The 10,964-nt window shown below is 35.7% G+C and overlaps 1 protein-coding gene across 1 annotated transcript; it reads left to right on the forward strand.

The window, feature by feature from the left end:
• The first annotated feature begins 502 nt into the window (after positions 1–502).
• Positions 503–8,823, forward strand: LOC113230755 (uncharacterized oxidoreductase YjmC-like). Its single transcript, XM_026464835.1, has 8 exons — positions 503–653; positions 2,884–3,072; positions 3,979–4,094; positions 4,955–5,053; positions 5,727–5,813; positions 6,101–6,209; positions 6,568–6,728; positions 7,619–8,823. The coding sequence occupies exons 1-8, from the start codon at positions 503–505 to the stop codon at positions 7,781–7,783; spliced, it is 1,077 nt and encodes a 358-aa protein (XP_026320620.1). The 3' UTR covers positions 7,784–8,823.
• The last annotated feature ends 2,141 nt before the right edge of the window (positions 8,824–10,964 follow it).

A 10,964-nucleotide genomic window follows, 5' to 3' on the forward strand; every position in this document is an offset into this window, starting at 1 on the left:
CTGCCCACGCTTCAATCGTTTCATATTGTGTAGATGTACCCAGCTTCCTTTTCTTTATCTAACATTGTCTTCTAATGCTTCATAAACGAATACTATTTTAATGGATCCATTACACGATTACGACACAAACACCCCGTATAAACGCTTAAAAGCAACTGAATAAAATACGTCCGTCTGGCGCTTCAACCGAATTTCGGTTGAGTGCAAACTGCGCAACTCAAATAACCCAACTCACTACTCACAAAATTATGCTCGTCTGATCTCACCCTTATAAAGTAAGCGATAGTACTCGACAGGTTAAGGAATACGGAATTTTCGTACCGCGATAATGTTAATTGAACCTAATATTTAATCAATTTAAATGAATATAAAAGAACCGGGATGGTTTGTTAAAAAACGTTATAAAAATAAAATTATTGTTTCTTTTATGCTAAGGTATAAGTATTGATTTACATTTTAGAACAATGCTTAATTATCACAAAATATTAATTCCAGATACACCATGAGTAAAGTGAAGATTTCAGAAGCAGTTCGGTTCATGGTCGACTGCTTGAAGGCGGCTGGAGCAGCAGCGAAGGCGGCTGAACAGCAGGCCGACTTGCTTATCCAAGCAGACAGACTTGGACACCCTAGTCATGGACTTAATCGGCTCGGTAAGGGGTTTTACATTCGTTATTGTATGCTATGCAAATGTCTGATGGTAATGGCACCTACAAATATTTTCGAAATACACTATTAGCATAATATAATATTACAAGTAAGCTAACTTCATGCTTGTTAATCAGTTAAATACCTCCACAATATGAGATTATTAGACAATATTCCCCCTCCCGAAAAATTCTTGCAAACAAAGGGTCTCTCTATGGCTACTAACGCAATCTTATAATTCAACTGAGGAACTTATTACAACTCTTTCGTAAACTGCGCGTGAAATATATGTATACTTGCCACCTACACACTAGGTTACCTAGCCACCTACTGGGTTTGTGACGAATACTTTAATTTATTTCAATTATGGTTGCAACCTGTAGGTACAACTATAATAATAATGTAACAACCCTAGCTACGCTCCGAGCGAAGTGTAGGCACTTACGCGCCGAACAGGCAAGATTTGTCTTATTTTATTTATTTATTTATACATTTTAGGAAAATTCACGGACAAATAATACAATTATAGTATACTTAAATATGAGTAATCCAATGTCATTTACGAATTTCCACCAACATGAAACAATATAAAGTGCTTAGCAAGCCAAAAAGAGATTATACGAGAATACAAAGAACGTAGTGAATAAGTTTAAAAAATAAAATAAAAATAAAAATTACTACTAATGTACAATTAAACCTTAGAGGATGGTAAAAAAACTTACTACTTACTACTAACTTACTTGTTCTTATTATACTTTGTTATTTATTACCTTGGCTGCCGCCACAGAATAATAAACATAATAATTCTGTACATGCGCTAGTATTTTTTAGGTATTATTCAATCCAACCAACCAAATATTTTGCACAATGTATGTACTTTGATTTTGCAATTGTAATATACGGTTTTATATACAAATAAGGCCTCTTTCATATAAATAAGATGCTGTGTACACATTACAATTTCACTTATACCTAACAGTGAGAATTACACTCATTGCAATTGCAATTACATTTTAGTAATAGCTATAGTTTATACATGTAATGTTTAGTAATCGTCTAAATTAGAATTAATTGCCTATTGTCCTTGATTCGATCGTGCATTTTTGTCTAAGTACCTACTGTAGTGTACGTATGCTATTTGACATACAATGTGTCGTGTGTTCATGCGTCTGTATACCCAATCAGTATGACGAGAGCTGTTGTCAAAAATGGACGGGAATTTACGTTATGCATGACATTGTCGAGCCAGTGTTCTTAAGGACTGAAGAAAAATAACAATTGGCGACAAGTATAAAAAAGGTAAACTTACTTAAAAAAAACACAAAAATAAATAATTAAGATTTAAAAATAAGTCTAATGTTTCTCTGTACTGAGTTATATTTACCACCACTCAATATTTATCTTGGTTTCATAAGTTTTCTTTTAATAAAATATAAGTGTGCAATTGGCATCCATCTTACCTGACGAAAAGTGACGACGAGGTAGACGGTGGAGCATGTAAATAATGTCTATTCACTTTCGCCTTGAAAAGGCCTCATTCATAATATTCAAGGACTTAGTCTGCATACAGGGAATTCCACTCCATAGCTGCTTTCCATACAAATGTGGAAGCGTACGCTTCATGCAAATCCTCGCTTACTTTTTAAATCATAATTGTGAAAATAAAATAGTGCAGAGAGCGCAGAATAAATAACCTTGAAAAAATAGCACATACTTATGTAAGTGGCTAGTAACGTATCTTTTAATTAAAATTGTAATGATGCGAGTAACGTGGGACCGAATGCCTTGATATATACATCACTCTGACTGAGGTTTCCAGGTCTTAAAACCGAATAACCGCAGATACCAGCCAGTTTAGCTGCACATTTCAAAATGACCGGACACCTCACATTTCAAGACTTTTTTAATACGTCAATTTTTTTAATGTAAAACCAGACCTTTTTTATCATCTACCATTGCGTCGACACACCTCGCTTGCTCACACGACGACATGAGTGGTCAAATATAAAAATCCTATTAAAATCCGGACACCCCATAGCCTAACTATGTCCAACTTTATCCGGACCCCTGGCAACGCTAACTGTTACAGTGTAAACAATTAGTAAAATTAGATACCAGTGTGTTCTTATAACCATAGTAAAATAATCAATAAAACATGTAGTAAATTTTAGTGTCGTGGATTTTTATATAATCGCCATTTGATGGATGTGTTCCAAACATGTCTACTTTTTACAGAATTTTACGTCAACGACATATTGTCTGGAGCATGTACTCCAAATAATCAACCAACAGTGCTGAAAGAAAGCCCATCGACTGCCTGGGTGGATGCTAACAACGTCCTAGGAGCTACAGCTAGCCACTTTGCCATGGACATCGCTATTAAGAAGGCCAAGGAAACCGGTGTTGGTTGGGTTACTGTTAAAGGTGACTATATCATAAATATATTCAGGTGATTGGGTGACATAATTCCACCCATTCATACTAATAAATTTTACTACGGCCGTCCCTCTGAAAATATGAAAAAAAAGTTACTTAATTACTTTCTCCATTCCATTCATACTCCATCGAGCAAACTGTAATTTTAAATTATTTTAATTAAAAAATTATTAACATTATTATTAATAATTTTTTTTTAACCGACTTCAAAAAAGGAGGAGGTTCTCAATTCGACTGTATGTTTTTTTTTGTTTTTTTTTTTTTGTATGTTTGTTACGCGATAACTCCGGTATTTGTGAACCGATTTTCATGATTCTTTCTTTGTTGGAAAGGGGGTACTTCCATAGTAGTCCCATTTCATTTTGAAGGAAATCATCCACCTCAAAGGGTGGCTGTTCACGCATGAAGATTCATTTTTATAAATAGCGCCTAACTTTAATTTAGGAGCAATTACTTTTAGCAATTATTTAGTTGATTTTGCTATTTCATCAATTCAAGGCGTTTTTCCCTCGATATACTTTATATATCTATACTTTGAGTAGTGTCGTAGTGAGAACCTATTTTTATTATCTTTAGTATCAAGTTCTGTATAGCGGCGAACTAGGGGATATTTCAATGAAACTTAGCAAATAGACGTAACTCCACGTACTTTTGAGGTCGGTTTTTTTAGTACTCTGTACTGAGATTATTCGTGAGACAAAACGGTCACCATAATAAAAATTGTAACCATATATAAGAGTGATTAGAAACCCTTTGTATGTTAGGCAATTTCGTAAACATCTCGTATCACCATTACGCTTCATATTTATCACTGTAAGAAACAAAGTTGATAGACAGATTATGAAATAAAACTATCAATCTTAAACAGGAGTAACATAAATTTCACTTTCAAAGGTTCAAACCACAATGGCATGGCGGGATATTGGGCTAAGAAGGCAGCCGATAGAGGTTGTATTGGAATGGCTTTCACAAATACATCACCTTTGTTAGTACCTACTAGAGGTAAACAGGTCAGTAAAGTCTTACTGTTTTGACAACAATCTCAAAACAGAAGGTCTTAAAACCGAATAACCGCAGATACCAGCCAGTTTAGCTGCACATTTCAAGACTTTGTTAATATGTCAATTTTTTTAATGTAAAACCAGACCTTTTTCTACCATTTTTCTTTATCTACCATTGCGTCTACGATACACCTCGCTTGCTCATACGACGACATGAGTTGTCAAATATAAAAATCCTATCAAAAGCCGGACACCCACATAGCCTAACTATATCCAACTTTATCCGGACCCCTGGTAACTAACTAACTAGCTAACTGTTACTGTTAGAAGGTACTTATAAATAATAAATAAATATAATAAATATTAGACAACATGACATACGTTGCTTTGATCCCAAAGTAAGTAACCAAAGCACTTGTGTTATGGAAATCACAAACACGACGATACTACAAACACCCAAACCGGAGACAATATAGAAAATTTAGTTTTTCAAATTGACCCAGCCGAGGATCGTACCCGGGACCTCATGTGCATGGTGACACCACAAAAACCGGTGTACAAGCCACTCGACCACAGAGGTCGACAAAGTTAACGTGTATTATTTTATTGTAAACCTATATTGTCAAAGATAAATTTTCAATGTTCTATTTAAAGTTTTCGCTGGCAAAAGTTTTATGTAAAAACCAGGTTTTTAATTTAAATAACCTTGGAAAAAGTCATTGATCTAAAATACAAATGGCAATACACTCAAGGCTTATCGCTTTTTAACTGCCAAAACAGGTAGCATGAAATATTATCAATGCAAGCATCCTTATCTTGACCAAATACTGAATTTTATGTTATTTCACATGTTTATTTTTATCTTCCAGTCTGCACTTGGTACGAATCCGATATCAGTGGTTGCTAATGCTTCTGAAAATGAGACCTTCTACTTAGACATGGCCACCACAGCAGTTGCCGTTGGTAAAGTTAGTGACAACTCCTATTTACTTTTACACCATGCACCCAACTATGACAAAGCAAACCCATCAATAATGCGTTATTGATTGACAATTATGTATCTACACAATAGCTGCAATAAATTAAAATATTAACAAATATATATAATTAACGTCGGTCAACACTGTCCATTTTATCGCATGTACTCTTCTTACAATGCTATCAGATTTGATTTTTACATTTTCTCTGGTTCTGTGGCCTCAGCTAGGAACTCAATTAAAAAGTGTCTTATGTGCTGACTTTGCGATAAGTTTTGTTTTATTTATTGTCTAATCATAAGTATTAGATGCAAATTTCTTATTACTGTCATTTATGCAATTTTTGTTAATGAGATTTGATTACGATGTTCACATCAAGTAGGGCACATTCTTCTCATATCGTTATGTGTATTAAACGCTTTCATCTTATTTTAGAATATCCGGTCATGTGAACCGAATGAAAAAAAATACTAGTGTCAACGAAAATTGAATAAGGCAAACGCTAGCCGCCATTACGTGACTCTGTAATCCCAACACAGTATGTGGCCTCCGATACCGGCTTAACATTTGTTGTTGACTTATTAAAAAGTGATCTGGAAATATTCTAGATACGTCAATATAATTACATTCGTACTTTAAATATCATTGCTAAATTGTTTTGCAGATTGAGATGCAGCAACGGAAAGGAGAGCCATTACCAAGAGGATGGGCGCAAGGGCCTGACGGCAAAGAGACCACAGACGCTGATCTAGTCAGTACACATCTCTTTCGTAACAAAAATAATTGATAAAACCATTTCCGATTGTGGAATCATTTTTACATAATATTTATATTTAATGAACGCAGGCTTCGTCAATCATTCTGCGTTCCCAAATTTGTACTAAAATTTTTACCATTTCAGCCCGATGCTGACATTACAGTTTCCAAGGACTTCAGTTTCTGATAACTATTTAGACTTTTATCTTCTAATGAAACACGAAGTTACTTATTGAATTTAGAATTTTTGGTTATCATTATTTCCTTTGTATTCTTTAATAGGCCTTCAAAACGCAATGTTTAATGCCGCTTGGAGGAGGAGAACAAACGTCTGGCTACAAAGGATACGGACTGTCAGGTGTAGTGGATCTGCTCTGCGGAATTGCTTCAGGTAAGCTTAGTGGAATAAGTCCCCTCTCCAAATAAATAGAAAAGAAAAGAGAAAAATAAATATTATAAAGATGGCTAGACATGGCACATACGATAGTCCCAAATGGTTTCACATATTGACTATAAAATTCGATAAATTGCTTGGGTACTTTCAGTGAAACGACTTCAACAACACAATACTTTTCTCTATTGGAAATGAAACAATTGTTTCAACCAGACTAACGCTTCAGGCCGTTTACAGGTCCCACGGTCACGGCTGACTGAGACTGAAGTTATAAACCAGTTATGTCCAATAGGAATGCAAACCACCCGTTTCCGTAGTTCCTCTATTTCTAATAATTCTTCCAATCAAACTCTAGGTGCCAACTACGGCCATCACATACGATCATGGTCGCACAGCGGCTCGGGTGGGCCTGCGAATTTGGGTCAGTGTTTCATTGCCGTCGATATAGACTGCTTCGCGCCTGGCTTTGGAGACCGACTGACTGAGAGCATGCAGCATTGGAGGAAAATTGAGCCGGTAAGATACTTTTACAAAATACACAGCCGTCAAGCTAGTACACACACTTAAAAATCAAATGTATCATTATTTCATAGGTAAGCAAATAACACTTGAAATCGTAACATTGATTAAGCACTAGGGCAAATTTCCCCGAAAAAGATTAGTAAGAAACTCTTGAGGGGTAAATCTTTGTAACAGGCATTCATTCACATTTGTCACTTACAATATTTAGTATGGTACAATGTAAAAGACTAGTTCACAACATTACTTATAAATATCGTCGATAGAAGCAATACACTGAGAATCAAGCGCTGGGAGTCCCCCAACAACGTGAATTTAAATTCGTTTGTAGTGATAGTGCCGACCGAACATCTGTCGGCCTTCACGAAAGAAGAGTTTTGGCCGAAGGGTGTCATATATCGGCGATTCCGCGGCCGGTTACCTGACACCAGATTGCGCCACATGTCGCCGACAAGTGCAATTCGTGTAGATTAACGGGTCTATAATCGGAGCTAAACGGGTCCATACCATGGATTTTTGTCACACAAGTATGCAAGAGTATAATATACAAATAACTACATATAATATGAAGTTTTTGTTTCAGTATAATTTTGAAGCTCATAAGTAGCAAATTTGGAATGTGAACCGGAATTGAATGATATTGTACGTAATTATTTGTGTTTGTGTAAGGGCGACTGTCAAAATTGTTGTCAGTTTTATACCTCATAATAACGTTACGTAAATTACTATTCTTCTCAATACGGTTTGATTACAACACAAATAATTCGACGTATTATCGAAAATACGCTTGGAAATAATTTTTCGACTATATATCATTGATCGCCCAAGAGTGTCAATCGTTATGTTCCCATAAGTGACAATGATTCTTTGTTTTTATTTAATTACAGTCGGATCCCTCTCTGCCGGTGTTAGCTCCAGGGGATAAAGAAAAGAAGAAAGCAAAAGAAACAGATGAATGTGGAACGGTTTCCTTCGTACAGCAACAGATAAAATCCTGCGCTTCTTTAGCCGAGAGACTTAAAGTTAAACCCATGGAAGTACTACAGGACTAAACCTAGTCTAGTTTATAATTATTAATACAAAGATTGAACACTAAGATAACTTCCTTCGATCGAGTGGGATTCGAACCAGCTCCAGCCAGCTAGAATAAGGCTCTACCTAAAAATCTATGAAACTTCAGTCTTGTTCAATCAATGTGTCATGAACATGAAAAATATTTATGTAACCTCTGTTTTATTTGCTCTTGAACGTATATAAAGTTGTAAAAACATTTTTGGTCTGTCTTTAACCGTGCTATGTAAATTACAAACACGAATCGCATGTTTAGTATTCATAAATACTATCACGAGGGACCAGTTAATACCAATATCATCTAGTCCGTCAAAACACCAATTGTGAATTACCTTATAGTCCAAATAAGTAAGCACCTAACGTAAACTAACGTAACCTAACTTACTACATTTTAAACCCATCACGGGTCCTAAAGACCCATGGTGTCCCTAACGGTTTTGGTACTATAGCGTCTTGGAACCGCAGCTGTATTTTAATCCGCCATCTTTAAAAAATTAATTAAATTTTGTTTTACCAAAATCGTTAGGAACACCGTGTGTCCAGAACGTGTGACGGGTTAAGTAGTTACATATAAAAATGGCTGTCTTATTAATGTATTTAATTTTATGATAGTCATATTTAAATTTACTTTTAAAATAAAAATCGTTTTTAGTTTATTACATTTGAAACAATTGAATCAATACTTTATTGCACTCTAACTAGCGAAATGTTGAGCCGTTGCTACACTAGGGTGAACAGATAAACTGCAGATGTCAAATTTGTTTAGGAAACACTCACCATAATGTTTGTAAACATGATCGCCATTTAGACATAGTTTTATATATATAAAATATATTGTTTTAGTCAATAACATATATAAAATATGTGACATTTTTTCAAAATTGTACCTACACGTTTAAATAGGTACAGGTTGATTCATAATGATTACATCATGTAACACAGGTTAACAAAAAATGGAAGTAAATTAATTTGCTTCTCCGCGAACCCAGTAAGGTTAAATCGTGCAAAACAGCTGCGCTTGTGTTCAATATTTTTTCATGCAGTTTTCGCTGGATCGCGGAATAGCAAATTAATTTACTTCCATTTTTATTAACATGGACTTCCGCAAAGTAACGCCTGAATCTATTAATTATACTCTAGATTAACAATATCATTTTCTAATTGGTTCTAATATAACAACGTCAAAAATTTTTTTCACCTCTCTAGCTCAGAAAGGCTTTCTTTCTCATTGCAAATCAGCGCGCAAAAGCATTTTTTGCACCTAGCGTGGTAAAGGTTTTTGAAATTCCAATTTGACGATGGACTGTGGTATGCACCACTAACTTTTTCTTTCGATCAAAATGATCGCGTAGTTAAATGACACATTCAACTTCGCGATTTGTTCCTACATTACTTATTTATGTAATATAAATCGGTTGGTATATTTTATTTTTATTATTGTTGACATTAAATTGACAATGATAACTAATTACATTTATTACTAACTGCCTCTGTGGCCGAACGGTTAACGTGCCTGTCACGCAGACGTCTCAGGTTCGATTTCCGGGCCTGGAGAAATATTTGTATGGCCTATATTTATTTCTCCCGTGAGCTGGGCGTAATTTATGGTTGTCTATGTGTATCTCCATGGCACCAGCGACACAGGGTTTCCCTAATGCAGGAATATAGCTATATTGAGTGTGTGCGTAATTATTGTTATTATTATAAAATTTAATTCGTCGAAGAACTAAAATAATTTCAATAATCACTTAATCACACAAGATAAAAGTACAAGCAAGAATAAAAATTTATGAGGTTAAATACAGAACGCATGTTTTATAGTTCAACTGTTTTTCTTTCATCTACCATTTTCCTCGCTATAGTGAAGTGAAAAGTTGTGTGTTTCGCTCGGCAGCAAAGTCGTTTTGCGTCTCGTGCCTTGAAACCTTCGCTACGCGAGGGAGCTACGATTAAGCCACGAGGGCAGCGATTAGTTCAAAAATAGACTCCCGAGTATAGCGAGGGTTTCAAAGCACGAGAAGCAAATCAATAATCACAGAACTTCTTTAAAAGTATACCATTAAAGGTCTTTACCAAGCCAAAGACAAACTTTCGAAGACAAAACTAAACCAACACCACGTCGTAATAGTAGTGGGAGTTTTAAAAATATTCCCGTCGCCATCATCAACCCATTTATACATCTCACTGCTGGACACAGCTCTCCTCTCAGGCGAAGGTTTGGGTCATAGTCCGCCCTCTGGCTCAGGGGGTTGGGGACTTCACACGTTTTCCGAGCGTTGTGGTCTTCTTCGATGTGCTACGTGGGCGCACTATAAGTTTCCAGAACGAATGAAAAAAATTCTATAAATTCTATAAAAAGCAATAAATTCAGAAATGAATTTATTGTTTCTCAAAATATTCTCCGTTACCGTTAATACACTTTTTCATACGCATGAACCAATTTTGAAAACATTTAAGTCACTCCTCCGTGACAACAGACGCTATACGTTTTTTGAGCCTCAGTCAAATTGTGTGGGATCCACCGGGAGCACAGCTTTTTCACATACAAATGTTTGTAGTATTGATTGTATTTGACTCATGCCTATGCCTAAAGATGCCCGAATCTCTTGGTATGTCACATGCCTGTCTGTTTTGATCATATGGCGCACAGCATCGATGTTTTTGCTGTTCACAGCAGTGGACAGGCGACCATCACGGAATTCGTCACTGAGATACACAACGACCGCGTTTGAATTCTGCTTGATGCTTCATCGCCAAAAGCAGTTTGAAGCCGAGCGAAGCTCCGCTGAGCTGTTAAATTACACTTAAAGTCGTAGAAAATCATACTACGAAAATTTTCACGAGTTAAATTCATGGTGATGTAGACAATCAATTTCTAAAATGACGCCACAATGTATAAACACGTGACAGTCGGATGAAACAAACTGTATTCTACAGCCAAAGAGTTCCATTTTCAAATGTTGTAATTACTTTTTAAATATTGTTTATGTAAGTGGCCAGTTCCGGAAACTTATAGTGCGCCCTATGTACATATTAAGATCCAAATCTGACAGCCTGCAAAATACTGATTATCTTGCATGCATGTTTAGATATTTTATATGTTACAGAATTTTATGTCAACGACATTATTTCTGGAGCATGTACCCAAATAACCAGCCAAAA

Source organism: Hyposmocoma kahamanoa, unplaced genomic scaffold, assembly GCF_003589595.1.
Source record: "Hyposmocoma kahamanoa isolate Upper Pololo Valley unplaced genomic scaffold, ASM358959v1 64, whole genome shotgun sequence".
NCBI classification, from domain to species: Eukaryota; Metazoa; Arthropoda; class Insecta; order Lepidoptera; family Cosmopterigidae; genus Hyposmocoma; species Hyposmocoma kahamanoa.